We start from the raw sequence: 22,700 nt of genomic DNA on the forward strand, positions 1-22,700 counted from the left end.
GCACAACTGTCAGCATGATGGTGGAGTTCGAGCAGCATGGAACAGAGGCAAAAAAGCAACAACAACACAATTATGATGAACCATTATTTAGCGGTGGCTTCAGTTAACTCTCACCTTGCTGTTGCCAAAATGTGACAGCCCACGGACTCCTACTCTGTCTAACTGTGTTTTAAGCACTGTTGTGGTAATAATTAAGGTGATGATTGTTTAACCTTACTACACAACCACTGTGCCAATAATAAGTTAGCTTCTGTCACTCTCTAAACCCTGGCTAAAGCAGTGGCATACATGTTCAATATTTGAAAAAGCGAGAGGGCGGATGACTTGTCAAATTTTACAAGCAGTGTGTTACCACTTTTGAAGCGGTTGTGTTGTCTGTTCAAGTTAAACCAAGGACACCTCAGGCATTTTAAAACACTTTAAATGTTATTTTTACCCTCAAATGTCAGTCTCCTACCCAGAGAGACTAACATGGAAAGACAGTTCTGCAAAGTGGCTTAGCCAATGAACTATTATTGTTGGAGGCTACCTTGACTTTAAACAGTGGGGTGTCTGGGTGGGGGAGCTTGAATATGCAGTAATTCAGCCTCCTACTGGCAGAAACTGCAAGGTTATATGTATATTAAAGTATGGAGGAAAAAAAACAGCTGCAAAACCTGTAATCTATTTCTTATAATCCATCTTCTAATCTATTATATTTCTCCTTCACAGAGATGAAGAATCTGGGGTATTCGGTGGGGACTTGCAGAACTGTGACACTGTAAAACCTCCATACCATCCCTCCACAATAACACTTCACCGTGGTAACATACACTATGTACAGCACAGGATAACGCTGAGATGTCAGAACAGTGATTAGTGTTCTCAATGCTGTTATAGTGGCGGCGGTGGCTCTGCTAATCTGCTGCTTTTCTTTCTCTCTCTCACACACACACACACACACACACACACACACACACACACACATACACACACACACACACACACACACACACACACACACACACACACACACACACACACACAGTGCAGAGTGCGCTGAAAGGCCAGGCAGTACAGCACGCCTCAGTAGTGTGTGCCAGCCTAATCTAGTCAGGCCTTTTATCCCATCTCCTCCCTCCACTTCCACCTAAATCAACACTTCACTGAGAGCTACAAAGCTAGTTTGCACCATCGGCACACACGTACACATGCACGCGAGCACATGCTTCACTTCTCCTCCTTCATTGTTTGTCTCTGTTTATCTCTCACGTTGGCACTCTCACCTCATCTCTCTGCGTCTCAGGCACATACACACCACGCACGCTTTCGTACACACCAAAACATACTTGCACACAACACACTCTCACACAACTTTGAAAAAGACTTGTAGTCTCTGAGGAGAGCCTGTAGTGTGAATGAATAGAAGCTGAATGTAGCTTTACAATCTGTGCCCAGTCAACTGAGTTGGCCATTGCCCAGGCGGAGAGTTGGTACCCCAGAAAAGAATTATCCACAGAACAAAAGTATGACTGTACATTGGCAGCCATTACAGAGGACTCTCTGAACTCCAAGTATACTGATTCAGTCAGTCCTCATACTGAACGGACAAAAAAGGTCATTGTTCCAAAAAACGACACATATGAGCATTTCCCTGATCTGTCATACTGGATTAAGGTTAAGGGGAGATTGGTTTCAGGGTTAAAAAAAAGTGCAATATTTTTTAGCATTTGAACAACCAATGCTGTTGTTGTTCTAGTGAGGTAGTCGAAGTAGTCAAAGTAGTCGTGCGGAACGTCCCATATATTTCTTCACAGAGGGGGGTAAAGTCCCAGGAGCAGCAGCCTAAAGGAAGTGCAACTTGATGTTGAAATATCAGTGTCTTTATTCATAAATGTCAAGTTGAAATGTCACAAACTCCAGCCTTCCAACGGGCAACACAACATGGTGATTTGGTGTTATACTATCTTTAGAAAATCACTGGCATATGAGTAGACACACACACGCAATCTCTTTCTCAATCACACACACACACACACACACACACAGTGAGGGCAATATAAACAGCTTACTTTCAAGTGTCATTAGTGATCATTGGCTTTGGATGTGCTCCTTGTAATCAGCAACAGCCTACGTTTAGACTGCCATAACATGCATGTTCACACACACACACGCACATACACACAATTATGTAGACAGCTCTGATAAAAGCATGAGAGCTCTGAAATGTAATTTGACTGGGGCCCAACAAAAGGAGTGTTTTCCTAGGATAATCCCTGGCTGGAACTGCAGGGGATCTGCGCGCGCGCGTGTGTGTGTGTGTGTGTGTGTGTGTGTGTGTGTGTGTGTGTGTGTGTGTGTGTGTGTGTGTGTACCAGAACCCTGGAGAGTGGGTGTCTGTGTTTGTGTGTCCGCAGTTGTGCAATTGTGTATGTGTGGGATCAAGCCGAGTAGGGAGGGTTTTATTCAGGATTTCATTAGCAGGGAATAGGAGATGTTTGGCCTGGCCAGCCACCTCTGGCTCAGGGACAAGAGAGTGTCTGTAACCCAGCTAAAGTGTCTGTAAGGGCAAACACTGTGGCAGTTTTATAGAGTTTAACTGTGTTTCTTTATATATTCCTCTCAGACCCAAAAAGAATAAGTAAGGGTGTTGAACGTCAAAAAGTAACATTCCCCGAAAACAGCGTGTAGTTTCTTTTTAGCATCTCACATCACACTTTCAGTCACTATGACCACTACTACGGTCAGAAACATTGTGCCAAAATATGAACAATAACGTCTCTGTCAAGGGGCTTATCTGCTAATGTTAGCTACCGACCGTTACCTTGAAACCATCCAGCAAATAGACGGTACCGTAGGGTGCCGTTACCTGAAACCGGTGATTTAACGCCACCGCTCATTTTACACAGTTTAACAACAAAACAAAACGCTGAGTGAACATTACTAGCTACGTTTTTCATGTTGGTTTTGAGCGGTATGTACCCCCACTAACCTGGAAAACGTTTTTTAAAAAGTAACGCTAATACAGCGTGTCGTCTGCCCTATTTCTGATACCTGAGATACTGATACTGAGACCAGGTGTGGTCTATCAACTGCCAGAGGATGGACAGACTCACGTCATCGACGACTCCACGAGTGGTTCAGACTTTCTTCTAGCAAAGAGTAACCAGTGGAGGCTTTCTCACATTTTCTCCACTGACAAGTGGGACTCTCTTTACTACAGCTATCACTACCCTTATTACTCTCTCCGCTCTCTACAAATGGATAGATTCACTTCTTTGCAGGATTTTAAAAGGCAATCCATGAACTGTAAATATACTGAAGGAGCTGCAGAGAGAAGGGTAAATGACAAAAAACTGGAATGTGTTTAAGATCACAGATCGATTCACACTAACTGTGTAAAGGTAGTCAGGGTGGAATTTTCCTTTAACATGTCTGACCTGAGCTGAACTGAGGTGACTGAGAGTGAGAAAGGAAAAGAGAGAGAAGAGAGAGATAGAAGGAAGCAACAGCTAAGTAGGATAAGGAACAACATATGGGGGGAAATCCCTCAGGCCATTTTTTCAATTATCTCCCTGGTCCCTGGTGTAGGGATCACTCGCCCACCAACGCACAAACCCCCACACATCCCACCAGCTCACACAAAATGAGAATAAGAAATGGGCCGACCAAATCCCCACGTTGATAGTAATAATGACATCATGCATTTCATGCACAGAATGTGTGCAAATAATGCTACGGTGTTAGAAATGAATATTTTCAATTATATAAATATATTTAGTCTGTGAACACAAAGCATTATATGTCTTGTTTACATAAGAACGAGAAACAGTCTGAATTAAATCTAGAAGTGCTTGACAAGATTTTCATTTGTTAAATGTAAACAATGGAATCTAGATTTTTGCCAATTCTTTTTTCTCCAACATATTTCTACCCCAGACAACCCTGAACAGGATGAGATGAGCTAATTAAATGCAAAATGCATTATAGATGACAAATACAGTAGATGTTGTTAGGTCTGAACAAGATGTGTACTATAATATAGCCAACTTAATTAAAATATTATCTAATTCATCAAGAAACAAAACAAGCATCCTAATTATACCGGATCAATGTATGTGTAATTTAAGATATGAGATAATGACATTTATGATAGCAGTATTGTATCTGTTACAGCGTGTAGGTGTAACGAATGCAGACAACATCTGCCCATGTGTGCTGCTCTGCCTGACTCATGTCCCGTGCCCACACTCTGTGTAAACTGCTTGACACAGGGAAATCACAGGTCAACAAGTTTTGTGTAAAAAGACTCCCACGCTGGTCAGCTAATGATCCTTAAGCTATTCCCAATACATAACATATTTTTTTCACCAAAACACACACATTTTTATACTTATTTATACTTAATATTGTAGGTAAACAACTGAGTAAAAGAGGACAATACAAGCAATCTAAAATCACATCACGTTGCTCGCAGACCCCCACGAAATCCAGTAGGAACACAAAATCTTGCAATACAAAAATAGTTAGCTCTACTAATATGTGCTCAAATAGAGGAAAATTGTTACATTTAGGTGAAAAGGTGAACAAATGTAGACCAAAAGAACGGCATACTCTGCAGAAAGCTGGAGGTGAGTGCACTTTGTAAACTTTAAGTGAGCAGCAGCTTCGCGCTGAAACCTGGATTTTATAAAACACATTATTTCTCTTATTTACACGTTGAGGGTCCAGGTTCAGTCATAACATTAACAACAAAAAATAAAACATATTTAAAGTAATATTAATGAGAATGACGGGCAACTTCTTGATCAGAAGACGAACCGTCAATCCTTAAACATCACACACTTTATAACTTCAAACAATGTGTGGTGTTGATACAGGCTATCAACAACCACACTGAATCAGACTGAAGCACACTGAGTTCAACTTGATGCGATAATTTGTGACACCTAAATTATACTTACATAATAAATTGTAATTTAGAGAGGTATTAGACTGCTGGGCCACAGGCACACAACTGTGATACCCAACCATGTCCTTAAATGTCAACATACACTGTATCTTCCATCCTGTTCTGTTAATAAGTGGATGTGAGGAGTCCAGGGCTGGACTGGTCATCTGGCATACCGGGCATTTTCCCGGTAGGCACCCAATCAAATCCAGGAACCCCCTTCCCCACTCCCGGTCCTGAGACACGAGCTGTAACAGTTATGCTTATGCTGGAAGTTTAGCATCCACGTTAAAATGGACAAACGACCACCAAAGTGCAAGGGAGGTGCCGAGAAATTACGGGAGAAAAAGATTAAGAATCTACAGGCGGATGCCTCAAAATGTGCCAACATTTCTGACATGTTTGGGGCTGTAGTAGCTGCTTCAACATCAGCATTACCTGAAGTAGAGGAAGGAGGAGAGGTGGCTGGCTATACAGGGAAGCAGAAACAACATCATGACAGGGAAGAAACCGAGGAGGAGGAGTGACCATGACAGGGCCATGGGAGCGAGTGAGGAAAAGGAAGAGAGAGTAGATGACGACGTGGTAAGGAGTAGGCAAATTAACAGGGACTCTCACGAAGGGAGGGAGGCTGTGTGTGTGTGTGTGTGTGTGTGTGTGTGTGTGTGTGTGTGTGTGTGTGTGTGTGTGTGTGTGTGTGTACACGCGTTATGTGCACCTCACGTCATAACGACAACAAGCAGTTTGGCTGTAACATTAAAGTTAGTGGCTGTCAGGTAACCTAACTGCTTAAGCTTACATTGAAAATGCTAGCGGTTGGCCAGCTGAAAAGTCTGTGTGATCTATAAAATCAGTGTTCCTTGAATTGCTTAATTAGCTAATGTTATTCAGTAGCATTGCAAAGCCAAAGTGCTCTTTTCCAGGGCATATACTATTCTCAGCTTTAATGTAGCTTTTGGGAAGGGTTATGGTTATGGTTATTGTATTTAGCAGACACTTTTGTCCAAAGCGACAAAATATGAATCTTACAATAGTTAAAATTAACAGTAAACAGTTTTTAAAAGTTGTTAAGCCAATATTAAACAAAATAGTAATAATAACAATAATGGCAATACAATATCAAATATAAATAATTAAAAAAAATTAACAAATACCATAAATACACAAATAACTCTAAGAATGAATTAATTATTTTAGTGTAAGATCAACAGATAAGTCTTGAGACCCCTCTTGAAGGATCCAAAACGATCACATGAACGCAGAACACTAGGCAACTCATATCATAGAATGCACGCATATTTTAAGAGGACTGTCTACAGGGAATGTGTCTGACCAATCACGGTGTGTGTGGGCCATCTGGGCCATGGAGGAGTCTGAACATTTACTGGACAGTTGAAGGCCACCGTCCATATAATGCAGAAATACAGGCATTTGTAAAACCTAGACAGAATCTCCTATCACCAGAAACTAGATCAGCTTCAGGGCCAGGGGCCATATACACTGCACTGCCAATTACACACACACACACACACACACACACACACACACACACACTTAAAATAGCTAACAGCTAGAGGTTATGCTCTTTGTCTCTCCCTTTTCTTCCCACCAATAAAGTCTTTGTCAGACACTTACTGTAGCACTGTGTTCTAAAAGCCAACACACCGATGGCCAGAGCTGTACATCTCAACGAGTTGCGATATCAGTCGAGTCTTGGATTTCTTTTAAGCCCAAAGTATTTCAGTTGCTGCTTCCTGTAAGTACAGTCTATTTAGCTCTAAACATGATTTTCCAAAACATCTGAGTACTAAATGGAATTATGTTTGCTGCCAGGCAATATTAGATCATTGAACATTTTATCAGGAAGTGTTGGGGACTGTTGGAGCCCTCAGCAATTTCCATGGTGTAACTGTTTGAGGTAAAGGGCTCTGACATGAGCTTTTAAGAGGCAGAAAATCCATTAGACAAGGGTCGCTACAAAGTGGCCAACTATTAAAAATGCAGCAGCACCATTATTCCCTGACCCAGCCTACAACTTCTATCTCCTTCACTGCATCACTCTTTATTTCCCTTTGGATCTCCATCTCTTTTTTTTCTTCTTTTGGCTACAGCCATCCGTTCTCTCTCTGATATATCTCACTCTGCTCTCTGTCGCATCCATTTTCTCCTCCATTCTCCCTTCTCTCTCCCTCCCCCACATATTTTCTATTACAAAACTGGCAGGGGTGCGCCTCTCTTACCCCTCCGTACATGCACTGACCCACTGAAGCCTTTTCACTCCTATGCAACATAGCGAGGCGCTGGTCAGCGGCCACTACTGTACTGGGACAAGAATAGAACAGCCCACGGAGAATAATAAATGGACATATATGGGTGGTTAGGAGAGTCCCTTTTAAGCAGTAAAAACTACCCAGGCCTGGCAAACTGAACAGATGGTAGAAAGGAGAGAGAGAGAAAGAGAGAGAGAGAAAGCAGGGAAAGGAGGGAGCAAGAGTGTTGGGTAGATCATTAGAAGAAGGCAACATAAGGATATTCTCCATTCTCTACATTGGCAAACGATGCTATCAAAAGCAGAGCTGAGATCCAAACAGAATAGCTAGGTCTTAAACAACAAGCACATGATAACATTATTGTGTTGTAAAACTACAACCTAATGCAGGCAGGCAGATGTGTGAGGAGAAACAGGGCATGAGCAGAATGCATGCCGTGCTGTAAATCGTATAACCTCTGTTAACTTTGCACACACACACAGACACACACACAAACAAAGACACACACACATACACACACACACAAACAAAGACATACACACACACACATTCACACAATTCAGGTTCTGTATGTGTGTGTTGCATCATTTATGGTCGCTGTTTCTGCTAAGGCAAAGTACTTTATGTTTGACAAGAGGAGGAACAGAAGCTTAGAAGGAAGCAAGGAAGGAAGGAAGTGATAGTGAAGGGAGGAGAGAAAGAACAACAGCTCAGTGTATGAGTTAATCAGTTTCACATATCTCCATGCTGTGGGTTCTTCTTTCCCTCCTACCTTTATGATGTTTACTCATCACAGCTAAGCCAAACACTGACCACATTTATCTAGCATTTATCTAATAGAGAGTAATTCAACGTGAAAAAGCTAATGTTTGAATAATGGAATATTGTATTTACATCTGGGGGTGTCCGCGTGTGCCATTACTTTGATATCAGCAGAATGCTGTTTCTCATTAGCCTAATTAAAGCTCCTCGTGTGCCACTGAGCATATTAGCACACTCATTTGCAGCAAACTAATGATCGGCTGGTTGATAATGCGACTTTATTCTCTCTTTTTTTCATTCAGATTCTCTCTTATCTTGCTCTCAACGATTATCATCAAAGATTCACATCCTCAGTCAATTATCATCAGAGGCTGGAACGATTCAAAACTTGAATGTCTCTACTACATTCAGAGGCACAACCATGCACGCATGTACTGATGAAGGTTCATATATCGGCATATACGTATATACAGAGACATAAAATCAAAAGTCAAAGAAGAGCAAATCATGTTTGAGATAAGAGAAATGAAGGCAAAAGGGGAGAGGAGATGAACTAGAATGTATCACAGGTATAGGTTAACTAAAGATAAGGAGCGCTTGAATTATCCAAGAAACGGCCCAGCTGATCAAATTTATAATAAAATATTTCAAATATAATTTCAGATTATCAGAAGCTTTATGGTAGAAATGTATGACAAGGGTGTAAGAACTTGAAGAGGCATTTGCCTTGTCAAAACCAAGCAGTCACCTATGTCATGACTGCTACTTTTCCACTTCTAAAAAAAGCAACATGTCAGATTTTGTTGTTATTGATGCTGTGAAATGTGCAGTTATGACACATTCCACCCCAACCCCAGGAAAAAAAAACATGTTCAAAACATCACAGCAACAATCACAAGCGATAATTTGTTTTTTCACTTTCATTTGGTCCAATTAGGGATTTCACAGACAGGATTTCCTGAAAAATGTTTCCAGTAGATTACTAAATCATGGCCTCTAAGCAACAGAAAGGTCATTAACGCCAACTGAAACTAGCTCAAAGACACAATTGAGAAAATCCTAAACATTGATTGTATTTAAGAATAATACAGCTAGCCCCTCCAGCTATACCTTCTGGTTATATTTTAACAAATCACACCGAGAACGCAACAATGCAGCTGTGCTCCGGCAATAACCCTCCCCCTGATCTCCTCAAACCCTCTCACAGCTGTGATTAAGGGCCACTAGGCTCACATAAGAGAGCATGCTGTCCCTACCCGCCCCCTGCTAATGTACACTAACTGTACCTATAGCACCATTATGGAGGCAGAGCAAGAGCATTTCTCCATTTAATAGCCACACATTTACACACACTCAGTCATCTGACTAAGGATTGTTAGTTTAAGTTAGTCATTTCATAACTGCCTTTGTGTGAAGGTGGTCCGTGTGTGTGTGTGTGTCAGTGTGTGTGTGTGCTTTTGAGCGAGTGTGTCTTATGTTTAAAGATTGCTATTGTAAGGCAGTGAAGGCTACACACACACACACACACACACACACACACACACACACACACACTCACACACACACACACACACACACACACACACACACACACAATTGATTTCCACAGGAGGAGAGCCTCCACTCTCTGGAATCAAGATTAATAAGAGGCCATTTACATCTCCAATCAGATCAGTGAGCAAGGGAGAGAAAGAGAAAGAGAAAGAGAAAGAGAAAGAGGTGGAAGTGTGAGAAAGAGCTAAAAAAAATGGAACACAATAAATACAACCGGTAAGTCTTTGTATGCTCTTGTCCATTGTAAACAAAGAAAAGAGCCTGAAAACCAGCTGTACACCTACATTCACACCCGCAAATATACACACACCTTATATTTGACATCTGAGAGCAGCACAGGCAGATCAAACACTGGCCTGTTGTCAACGTCCATATAGATGTATAACACACACACACACACACACACACACAGAACAGTTCCTTGGAGACCTGGTAGAGCTTTAATGACAGCAAGCTGCAGCGAGAAGGGGTCAGGCAGGGGAGTCACTGTTCAGAGGCCCCACACACGCAGGCAGACACACTCACATTAACACAGGATACACACGTGTACTTACAGACATGCACACACAAAAGTGAGCAAATAAATTCATTCCAAGATCACGCACACACTGACGGACAAAGTTACAGGCTCATGTACAGTCACGGATACAAAGCTGACATACACATGCAGGTTTTATTCATTTATGGATAGATATGCGAACACACACACACACACACACACATGCACACACACACACACACACACACACACACACACACACACACACACACAGTCAGGCACAGTGGAGAGGGAACACTGGGGAGGGTAGGATCCAATTTGATTTGACCTTGACAGCAGAGCGAGTGAGGGCTGGTGGGAGGGAGGGATGGAGGGATGGATGGATGGAGTGTAAGGAATGAAGTGATGGTCTGGGCCAGATGCCTGTTGCTGATACTTCAGAGAAATTAGATGACCTCGAACTGATCGTGATAAATCACAGAACAAGAAAACAGCAGTGTGACACGGTGACATCTGCGCACATAAAATGGTGTGACAGACGCGCATCAAATGTTGAAGTCAATCTAACGTACATGTGCACACAGTTAAATATCTCGTGTAATAAACCTACAAATCACACAGGGAATTCTGGATACTCTTTGATTCACTGACTAGAAATGCTGCATCTTTGTTGTTGCTAGAAAATTAAATAAGATGCCCTTTTTTAAGTTCATTATAAAGCCAATGCAATCACAACCATCAATATTTACACGTGTAAATATGCCAAATTAACGCAACCACAAAATTAATGATGAAAACACAGCCATAACACTAGCTGTCAAAGTTTTTTCGGGCATGATTTGTTCAAGAAAAACACAATTTATCAACAAGACGAATTGTGTATTTGTCATTTTAATTCTGTTCAGGGAAGAAATATATTAAAGGAAAGAACACTTTTGCCAAGAGACAATTACCATGTAGATGTATGGAGTTTCTTTCATTAAAAGAAGATTTAGAAACAACACAGTTTATAGTATCCAGCAGCAGACATGCATTTACTCTTCCAGATAAGCAAAAAAAAAAAACGGGGTGCTCGTTATTGGTGATGTTGTTTATTACAACCAAATCACAGATGTGCATTAACAAACAGTTCCCAGCTTCTGTTTGCTCATCTTGAGCACATTCTTAAAAACATCAGACAGCGCCCAGATGTGAGTGTATGCAACTCCGAGATCAGCAGATACTTCGCTAATGTTGACATGCTGCAAATACAATCTGCATGTCCTCTCCAAATATATCCTGCAGTTAATGGGAATATCTATTTTGTGAACTAAAGCTGAAGAGCTGCTACAGTGGATTTGTTTAAGCTAATGAATAAAGTACAACATTTAGTCAGCGTGTACTTGACTGAGCTGAATCAGTGATATTTCTTTAAGATCTTAGATTTAAAAACATGTGGACAACAGTTTCATTGTGTAAAAACTACAACCTATCACCATTTAGAGATGTCCAAAGCTGATCTGATGGTTTGATATTCTAGCCAATGTTTTGGTTGATCAGTATCAGCAACATTGAAGCCCCAACATTTTAATGCCTTTTTTAATTGGAACTCAAAATGCTTCGTCCCTACCAGCTTTCATCTGTACAGTAATCGTCATCATCGTTAGTAATTGTCATCCACATTATCCACGAATTGTGGCACGTATTGTAAAAAGTTAGCAAGCAATCTTCAATGTGGAACTATTTTAAATTAGAAAATGAAAAAAGCCAAAAATCCACATCCACAAATCTTTTGTGTTTTGCACGATGGCAGTAACAGGTTCTTTTAACATGGTAAAAATGTATTTATTTAACTGGGGGGTCAGTCTTTGTGGGCAGTAGTTAAGAAATAACAAGGGATATTTATATTTTTTTTAGAGATGCTGAGCTATTTGGGTGCTCTCAGGTCTTGAAGAAAAATATAAATATCAGATTGGAAATTGGTTGGATGCTTAGTATTTAATCATTTGGATTGGAATCTAGGACAAGAAACTTGAGACAATCCTACCAATGTGTTGTTGGCTCAAATAACAGTATATAGGACTTCTCATTCATTCTAGATGTGTTGATAGGCCTGCACATGCATCATGCAGTCTGCGTTTGGTTCAAGGTTCAACCTATTCTTAACAGTGGAGCAATCATTTTCTTACCTGTTCTTCCCACACTGTGTCCATCTGATAGCATGATCTCTCTATTCTCATAGCATCCCACTCCTACACTTTTATCTTTGCATCTCTCTCCATCTCTCCTGCCTACTGACATGTACATATTTACTAAATATTGCAGCAAACCTGCCAACTCCTCACACTTACTATCACACGAAACGAAAAACAAATGAATCACGGCAGACAAAGGAATGGTGGACCGGACGATATGATGCAGGAGCCATCGATCAGGCCTTACCAATCCATAATTCCTCTTCTTGGTGGTAGAAGACTCAGAGAGGGAAATATATATTGTGTGTGTGTGTGTGTGTGTGTGTGTGTGTGTGTGTGTGTGTGTGTGTGTGTGTGTGTGTGTGTGTGTGAGTGTGTGAGTGTGTGCATGCTATGTGTGAGAATAAAAGTGAAAGAACAAAGAAAAAACTGAGCTCGGATTTATGTACTTCGGGTAATCGGAGTATAAGGTTCCATCAGTCACGTCTACAACATGGTATCATGGGGCGAGTATGGCCTGGGGATGGCCAGTGAAAGGAGGGGTAAAGGGTGGGGGGAGAGAGGAATGAAGTAGGAGAGAAAACAAGGGCTGAGGAAAGGGTGGGCCTCATGCCCTAAACTTGAACTTGGAGCTGATGGGGTCTGAGAGAGAGGGAGAGCATGGGGTCAAGCGCTCGTGTGGATGGAAAAGGAAAAACCCAGCTGAGTGACACCAATATCACCCTCCTCAGAGACAGATGGGGGAGAGGGGACGTTTAGCAAGCTGTCTTTACGAGGCAATTTCAGCATCTATCTCTGTGCTTTTTCAAACAGTTTCACCATAGGACCGAAAGTGAGTCAATTTTGGTCTTCCCTGGCTTGGTGAAAAACAATCTTAGTCTTTAGATATGCTACGGTCAGACCCCTTTTTGAGTCCTGGTGCATAGATTAAGAAACACAACATAATTTAGGTAAGAATTACTTGCGACCGTTGGAAAATGCAATTTTGTCTTGATCTGGTACAGATTGAGCAGGAGATTTAAAGATGCAGCAGATAGAGAAGATATAGAGTTAATTAAAATGAGGGTTGCAAGATGGTTTTGAGACAGTTACAAGAGGAAGAGTTGATGTGTATTTGCAACGCACAAACACGTTTATTCCCTCTGAGTTTAGAGGGGTAAAATAGGTCAACCTTGCGGACCATCCTACCTTGGTCTGGAGATAGTGGGGGTAGTAGTAGGTGTAGTGGGGGTACATTGGCTGCTGCTCCAAACGTTTTCCCATGTAGCTGGAATCCAATTGAAGGTCCTGGAGGCTGGAGATAGAAGCTTGCAGGTGGGGTCCGATCACTCCGAGGGGCTGGCCAGGATCCTTCAGATGACTGTGTCCAAGAGTGAGGATGCAGAGAGAGAACCTTCTCCTCTTACTGAGCTGTGTGTGATAAACGCACAGAGCAATGGAGGGATAGGAGGAACAGATAGTACTTGGGATTTCAGTCTGTCTACTTGTCTGGGAGCTCACGGGGAACCTCACAAAGAGAGACAGGTCTGGAAAGAGAGACAGAGAGAATCCGGAGTGGCAGCAAAAAAGGGGTTAGAGGAGAAGGAGGTGAGGAAAGGAAGATAGGAGGGTAGGATAGTAGGAGGCAACACAGGAAACAATAGGGGGAATTGAAGAGCAGGACAGAGAGAGGGTAAAGGGAGAGGGAAGAAGAAGAGGATGAGGAGGGAGGGATGGATGGAATCCGGTTGCTGGTTCCTTGCACTCGGCTCTAAAAATCAGACTCTCTCTGCTGCCCTGAACATGCCCCTCAATTTGCGTTCCAGCGTCTCTTACTCTTGTCTCTCTCTTTCTCTCTTCTTGTGTATCCGTTTCCCTGTCTCGTTCTTGCTCCCTCTCTCTCTCTCACACCAGACGAGACCCTGATCCCACCGGGAGCTCGGCTGTATCCTGGGGAACACACGCTGTCCTCTGCTTCTATCCTCAATAGACAGTAAAATCAGCGATTAACTCACACATGGATGTGGAGCTAGAAAGAGAGGACGAGAACGATGAGGAGGAGAGAGGGTGGTCTGGAGCTGAAGCTGTGAGTGCCTTTCTTCTCACTCTCTCTCACTCCCTCCCTCTTTTGTTAAGCTCCGGGGATAGATAGGTAGATATCGCTGAAGCCCGGCGTGGAGGATGAGCAAAAAGAAAAAGCCTCAGTAAAAACTCCTCTCGCTCAGGAAGAAGCAGATAGTCCTATCTAGACGCGCACTCACACAGAGGAAAATCCCTTCTGATCCACAAGGTTCCTCCTCCAACTCTTTTCTTCTCTTCCCCTCTGTGATCCCCCTCTTTCTTCTCAAGCTCTCCCTGACGGCTTGCTTCCCACTGCGCCTGGCAGCCGTCACTATGTGTGTGTGTGTGTGTGTGTGTGTGTGTGTTTGTGTGGTGGTGGCGGCAGCGGTGGTGGTGGTGTGTGGAGTGTGTTTGTGTGGCTGTTGCCGTCTGCTCCACTCTGCGTGCTGAGGCATAGAGGGGCTCGGCTTCAGCGCAGCTACGCTCCTCCCTCCCTCTCTCTCTTCCTCTCTTCCGTCTGTGTCTCTCTCCCTCTGTTTTTTTCATGGAACTATAGAACAGTGGGAGTGGTTGGTCCTGCCCTCGTTCAAGCCCTGGGGTGTGTGTGTGTGTGTGTGTGTGTGTGTGTGTGTGTGTGTGTGTGTGTGTGTGTGTGTGTGTGTGTGTGTGTGTGTGTGTGTGCACTGAATAGAAACTGAGAACGAAGACGAAGATGAGCTGTTCTGCTGGCAGAAAGACGAAGCTGGGGGGGGTATGAGGAGCGGGAGCTAGGGTAAAGGTTGAGAAGAGGATACACGAGGAGTATAATTTGGAAACAGAGAGGCCCCCCTACTGGTACTCTACAGGCGCAGCAATGACACATTTTTCATAATAAAAGCTGTTTTGGATACTTTAAACTGATTAACATAATATATTATCATCATATTTTCCATTTTACTTTGCTAATATTGAATCACGTTTTTTTATTATACAGCATCTCACAATCAGCTGGCATAACCAACATACAACATGTGTGCACAACCCGAATACCTCAGCGCACACAGAGACGCTCCATTCACACATGCCCAGTGAAGGGCCCAACATACTGTAGTATGCAGTGGTTGTGTGGCACAGTGACCCACTGGCACAGTGCTGCCTGTTATGTGATGCAACCAGGTTTAAGTAGTGCTCTTATATAAGCACAGTTAGCCATGCATGAAGACTACTCTGCCCTCTGACTGCAGCTGTGTGTGTGTGTGTGTGTGTGTGTGTGTGTGTGTGTGTGTGCGTGTGCATGTGCGTGCGTGTGCGCGTGTGTGTGTGTGTGTGTGTGTGTGTGTGTGTGTGTGTGTGTGTGTATGTCAAGGAGACAAGGGTTGGCAGACAATGCAAATTCCCTGCAGTGGAAAAAGGGGCACGAGAACAGAATGCAAACACAAACCCTTCTCTAAAATAAGGGCTTTATTCTTGTGCGCAATTAAACTACTTGACTTTGCTGCAAAATCACATCACTGTCCTTGTGCTAGTGTGCGAGAGTTTTTGTCACAATGTCCACATGCCTGTCCTTTTTATAGCATTCTTCTGCCAGCTTACACTGTATAATACACAATAATCATATGTTTGGCTCAGAGGTGTACTAACAACAAAACATCTTCCAATGTAGCATAGAGAAGGCTGTTGTGTAAAATTAAAAAATGCGAGCAGCACAGTTAGGCGCCTACAACACAGAGTTTCGTCAAGACATCTCAAATTTCTCAAAAGTTATTTTGACGAGTGACAACTGTGTTTGTTTGACTCATCAACAAAAATATTAAACATGTTTGATCCAGATTAGGACGTTGTCAGAAAGAAGGAGGGAAGCAAGGACAGCAATTACTCTGGCACCAACCCCGCCCCCACAACATACTAATCAGCGTTTACGTGCAGTTTAAAAAAAACGATTATATTCCGGTTAAGGCAATACCCCGATTTCTCAAACACCATGTAAACACCTTACCCCAGTTAAAATCGGAGTTCTCATAACCCGGTTTGTATACAACTTAACTGGGGTATGGTCAGGTTAACCATATGCGAATGCTCCAACTGCCACTCCCCTCTCCGCTGAAGTTGTTTTTGAACCGGAAATAATCCGTCAGCGCTGTGAATCATAGTCGTTGCTATGACACTATACAACAAAACAGCGTTGCCCGAATCAGCAGGCCATCGGCAGCAAAGAGCCTGCGGTCCATCTGTTAATTCCACCCGACACTGGTTACAGATATTATGAGCCGAACAAGTTGTCAGTCATCTAGCGAGAGCACTGTGCTTTCCTACGCTGTGACAAGAGTGTGTGAATGAAACATTAGGTTGTTATATTTTACTAATTTAGTGGCCGGTCAGTGTAATTTTGACAAAGCTCAATCGGATAAACAAGCAAGTTGTGCATTGGCAGAGCTCCACCTACTGTACTGGAGGTAGTTTAACTCCTGTCAATATTTATGATGTTATTACATACCCCGGTTACTGCTGTGCATGTAAACGCACTGACTGGAAAGTATGCATAAGCTCCCTGGGGGGTGAGTATAAATGCTACTCCAGGTTTGAGAAGTGGGTAATGGGTAACATCATTTTTACTTGACTCTTGTCTTGTCTTACCTCAGCAACGGTGTGGGAAACAGCTCTCTGAGTCTTAATCTTAAACATCATGCTTGGTCTAGACTCTGTGAATAACTTTCATTTTCATTTGTATTGCATTGTTAACCATGTGACAAATGTAGTTTATTTATTACACAAACTGAAATAAGTCTGTCTTCAGTACTGCATACATTACATGCTGTAATTTGTATACAGTTATAATTTAAGCCATGCATTGCTCCAATCAGACCCAATTAGATCATTTTCTTTAAAGAGCCCCTATTATACTCCTTTTCAGTAGGGTTGGGTACCGAAACCCGGTTCCACTATGGAACCGGTTCCTACGCAAAGGGTAGTATTCGGACCGGATTAGAACTCAAATTTCGGTTCCTCATTTCGGTACCGACTGAAATATTTTCCCTCTGTCGCTCCGGACAGTGGCAGACTCTTTTTTCTTTCTCCCTTTTACGCCGAGTGGCGCACATGCCCGCTTGCGGTGTGAAGCGCGTGTCCGCGCTATTCCCCCGACATGCACTCTACAATCACAGCTGATAGACGGCTTTTTGTACACGCTCTGAAATGGACGTAAAAATATCACACTTTCTCTGTAGTATACCGTTAGCTAGCTATCGTAAATGTAGGCTACTTTTGAAATGCCATATTCTCCCTCTGGGCTCACCAAAACGGACGTAAAAGCATATTAACCATTCACTGCACGTGATCGCTAGTAAACATATTACACTTGTTCTGCTAGTCTATCATTCAGGACAAGACCCTGTAGCCTGGTGGTGGGGGAGGCGGGACAGAATCCCCAAATTGTCTGCCCTTTCAAACTCATACCTGTGTGTACAGGCCTCTTGGACACCATCTGAGAGAGTTTTCTCCTGTGCAGGCCATGCCATAAGTCAGGAGTATGTTTCTTGCCAGAGAAGGCAAATATGGTCATTTTTCTGCAAAAGAACTGGTTGGCATACCAACTTAACAACATTTATTTTTGTTGTTACTTGTTAATAGTGTAACTGTTATTTGTTAAATTATTGTAGTTATGTTAGGTATTGTAATTTCCCCTTGCGGGATTAATAAAGTATAAATTATTATTATTATTATTATTATTATTATTATTATTATTAGGTGACTTAGGTTTACTTATTATATATTTAAGTACTTTAAAATGTTAATATATTGTTAAATTAAAATAATTTTTAATTTAAAAAAAACTCCATAAAAGAGCCTTTCTTTGATGTCATTTTTCATTTTTTCAAGAATCGGTTTAGGAATCGGTTAGGAATCGGAATCTTTTTAAAAGTACCGGTTTGGCATCGGAATCGTAAAAATCCAAACGGTACCCAACCCTACTTTTCAGCATCAAATTTGTACTCTTGGGGTCTACTAGAATAGGTTTACATGCTTTGATGTTCAAAAAACATATTAAGTTTCTCATAATGCCCATTGCTGCAGTGCCTCCACCTGAAACACTGTCTGAGCTTTTGGCCTGCCTTTCTGAAAAGCGCAGTCTGCTCTGATTGGTCAGCTGGCCCACTCTGATTGGTCAACCAAATCCAAACAAGCCACTGGGCGGGCTGTGCTTGCTCAGGCAGCACCAATGGGCAGCACTGGGCTGGCATTCTCCATTAATGACATCATTAATTGAGGAATTTCAAACAGGAATGTGGGCGAGCCGTTTTCAGGCAGTTGAGAAAAAGTGCTGTCTGTGGGAGAGAAAACTCCATTTGGAGTAAAATGTGTTCTTTATACATCTATTACATACACAAAAAACTTTTTGGGTTTGTTGTTCGGACAGACCTGCCCCCACTGCTAAAAATATCCTAAAGGAAACACTGAAATCATCAGGTAAATTGCTGCTCAGCCTACATCGGATATAGTGGAGTTATCTTGTAAACAGAGATGTTCACAAGTCATTTTGTGGAAGTCCAAGTCGAGTCTCAAGTCTTTTGCCACAAGTCCAAGTCAAGTCTCAAGTCTTTTGCCACAAGTCCAAGTCAAGTCTGAAGTCTCTGGCCATCTGATCTGTCCCTAACACTGTATTGTTAAATCTTAAGAATTCAAAGCATGTCCTGTAGCTGCCATCCATACAGTACAGTATCAAAATCAGTTGTAGGATAACTTTATAGGGTCTACTTAACACATCCCTCTAGCCCTCGGAGCCCTAGCCCTTGCCTGTTCTCAGTATTAGCACAACACTTTGCGATATATGCTTAATGTAACGTCTCTTTCACATTAGCAAGTGACTGACCTATCTGGGTGTGTTTTGAGATGCCTGATAAAGTTCGATGTTGTTGATCCGGCATCATTTATCTTGGTGCCACACACCTTGCATGTAGCTGTTTGCTTACTGCCACTGTTTACCAAGTTATTGAAAGCAAAACTAATGACAAAAGGCACAACTCCGGGAGGACTTGGTGTCGCCATCGTCAATGCATTTTTTGATATGTGAGTGTGCGCACATAAGGCATAGCGCATGCGTTACGTTGCACATTATGGCAAAGGGCAGGGGACATGCAGCTCGTCATATGTTTCCCCAACGTATATGCGCCAATAAAAGAACATAGAAATACATGAATAAATTTAGATTTAAAAAGCAATAATTGCATGAAAACTGTTTGTTGACGAGTCTCGAAGCTCGAGTCCGAGTCAAGTCTGAAGTCTTTTGGGTAGAGTCCAAGTCAAGTCTGAAGTCTTTTGGGTAGAGTCCAAGTCAAGTCTGAAGTCAGCTATTTATCACACAAGTCATTAATCACTGAACAAAGTCCCCTGGCAATCCAACAATAGTTATTAGGATATTTTAGTCTGGAAAGTGGTGGACAGATTGAGCGACCAGTAGGCCAATTGCCAGATCAACATTTGTGTTTTTGTGTGTACCAACACAACTATTGTGTTTTTGTTCTTTTTGCTTTTATTGTATTATATACCGTTGTGTTCAAAATAATAGCAGTCCAACATCACTAACCTCATAAATCAAATTTTTTGGTAGAAGTGATATTTCCACATGGCAAATAATTTACGTGTTGTGAGAGTGTTGTAGAGTCATAGAAAACCAACAGACCCAACAGTCATGACATGCATGCTGCTCATTCTGTGTAATTGAATCTGTAATTGAAAGGGGCATGTTCAAAATAATAGTAATAGTGTTGTGTTCAATTAGTGAGGTGATTGATTCTGTGAAGAAACAGGTGTCAGTTATGGCCCATATTTAAGGAAGGAAGGAAGCAAATGTTGTGCATGCTGGTTATAGTGCCTTTCACACTGAAATACTCAGCAACATGGGTCGTTCCAGACATTGCTCTGAGGAACAGCGGACTTTGATTAAAAAGTTGATTGGAGAGGGGAAAACATATAAAGAAGTGCAGAAAATTATAGGCTGCTCAGCCAAAATGATTTCAAATGCCTTGAAATGGCATCCAAAGCCTGAACGATGTGGGAAAAAACGGTCAACTACCATTCGAATGGATCGAAGAATAGCCAAAATGGCAAAGGCTCAACCAATGATCAGCTCCAGGAAAATTAAAGAAGACTTAAAGTTACCTGTGAGTACTGTTACGATCAGAAGAAGGCTATGTGAAGCAAAGCTATCAGCTAGAAGCCCCCGCAAAGTCCCATTGCTGAAAAAAAGACATGTACTGAATAGGTTGAAATTTGCCAAAGGACACATTGACTGGCCAAAGGAGAAATTGTGCAACATTCTGTGGACTGATGAGAGCAAAATTGTTCTTTTTGGGTCTAGGGGCCGCAGACAGTTTGTCCAATGACCCCCATGCACTGAATTCAAGCCACAGTACACTGTGAAGACAGTAAAGCATGGTGGTGCAAAAATCATGTTATGGGAATGTTTCTCATACTGTGGTGTTGGGCCTATTTATCGCATACCAGGGATCATGGATCAGTTTCAATACATCAAAATACTTGAAGAGGTGCCTTATGCTGAAGAGGAAATGCCTTTGAAATGGGTCTTTCAACAAGACAATGACCCAAAACACACCAGTAAGCGAGTAAAGTCTTGGTTCCAGATGAACAAGATTGATGTTATGGAGTCGCCAGCCCAATCCCCAGACCTCAATCCCATAGAAAACGTGTGGGGTGACATCAAAAATGCTGTTTCTGAGGCAAAACCCAGTAATGCAGAGGAATTGTGGAATGTAGTTCAATCGTCCTGGGCTGGAATACCTGTTCACAGGTGCCAGAAGTTGGTCGACTCCATGCAACACAGATGTGAAGCAGTTCTCAGAAATAATGGTTATGCAACTAAATATTAGTGCAGTGATTCAAAGTAAAGCAAACCCTTGAGACATTTTTCAGTTTATACAGTAAATGTTTGAGTTTGTAAAGAAAAATGCAAATACTGCTATTTTTTTGAACAGCCTAATATTCCTTTTTCTTCACTTTCTGTAAAGGTATAACTAGGGTTGGGTACCGTTTGGATTTTTACGATTCCGATGCCAAACCAGTACTTTTAAAACGATTCCGATTCCTAACCGATTCCTAAACCGATTCTTGAAAAACTGAAAAATGACATCAAAGAAAGGCTCTTTTATGGAGTTTTTTTTAAATTAAAAATTATTTAAATTTAACAACGCTTTAAAGTACTTAAATATATAATAAGTAAATAAGTCACCTAATAATAATAATAATAATAATAATAATAATAATAATAATGATTTATACTTTATTAATCCCGCAAGGGGAAATTACAATACCTAACACATAACTACAATAATTTAACAAATAACAGTTACACTATTAACAAGTAACAACAAAAATAAATGTTGTTAAGTTGGTATACCAACCAGCTTCAAACTTTAGCAGTTCTTTTGCAGAAAAATGACCATATTTGCCTTCTCTGGCAAGAAACACACCTCTCCTGACTTATGGCATGGCCTGCACAGGAGAAAACTCTCTCAGATGGTGTCCAAGAGGCTGTAAACACAGGTATGAGTTTGAAAGGGCAGACAATTTGGGGAGGCTGTCCCGCCTCCCCCACCACCAGGCTACAGGGTCTTGTCCTAAACTAACTAGTGATCACGTGCAGTGAATGGTTAATATGCTTTTAAGTCCGTTTTGGTGAGCCCAGAGGGAAAATATGGCATTTCAAAAGTAGCCTACATTTACGATAGCTAGCTAACGGTATACTACAGAGAAAGTGTGATATTTTTACGTCCGTTTCGGAGCGTGTACAAAAAGCCGTCTATCAGCTGTGATTGTAGAGTGCATGTTGGGGGAATAGCGCGGACACGCGCTTCACACCGCAAGCGGGCACGTGCGCCACTCGGCGTAAAAGGGAGAAAGAAAAAAGAGTCTGCCACTGTCCAGAGCGACAGAGGGAAAATATTTCAGTCGGTACTGAAATGAGGAACCAAAATTTGTGTTCTAATCCGGTCCGAATACTACCGTTTGTGTCCATAGTGGAACCGGGTTTCAGTACCCAACCCTAGGTATAACACAAACTTGATCAATTTTGGTCATATTTTGATTTGGAATTGAATGTGCAGTGTTCCCAATGCATTGATATTATGGAATTAAAAGCTATTCTAAGGATTTTGAGCATTATTCACTTTTTTAAACACACTGCTATTATTCTGAACACAACTGTATATATTTTTACATGTTTAAAGCATTCATTCATTCATTCAACATTGTTATCCCTAGTGCCACGGTCCAAATGAAGCTAAACATTTGAAAGATAATAGATTAAGACAAAAACCTTTCTACATTATAAATGCTACCTGCCCAAGCTTAACATGTGTTCATCCAGTGGAAAACCCAGTGGTTTATTTAAATTGGGATACATTTTCAACTTGCAAAACCACTTTATGAGACTATGTTAAATGACATGACATGATGCCGTGACAGTTATGTGCCTACTT

At 41.8% G+C, this 22,700-nt stretch overlaps 1 protein-coding gene across 4 annotated transcripts in view; it reads right to left on the bottom strand.

Moving 5' to 3' along the window:
* LOC116035255 (RNA-binding motif, single-stranded-interacting protein 3-like) overlaps positions 1–14,730 on the bottom strand; it is a 124,120-nt gene extending 109,390 nt beyond the window's left edge. The window contains exon 1 of one of the 4 annotated variants that reach the window (XM_031278249.2): positions 13,378–14,726. In XM_031278249.2, coding sequence (XP_031134109.1) covers positions 13,378–13,452 — 75 coding nt within the window. In that variant the 5' untranslated portion in view covers positions 13,453–14,726. Of the gene's footprint in view, positions 1–13,377 lie in introns of all 4 variants that reach the window. The other 3 variants (XM_031278251.2, XM_031278250.2, XM_036006513.1) reach the window with 3 other exon arrangements.
* Between the last annotated feature and the right edge of the window lie 7,970 nt (positions 14,731–22,700).

This window comes from Sander lucioperca, chromosome 10, assembly GCF_008315115.2.
Source record: "Sander lucioperca isolate FBNREF2018 chromosome 10, SLUC_FBN_1.2, whole genome shotgun sequence".
In the NCBI taxonomy this organism is placed as follows: Eukaryota; Metazoa; Chordata; class Actinopteri; order Perciformes; family Percidae; genus Sander; species Sander lucioperca.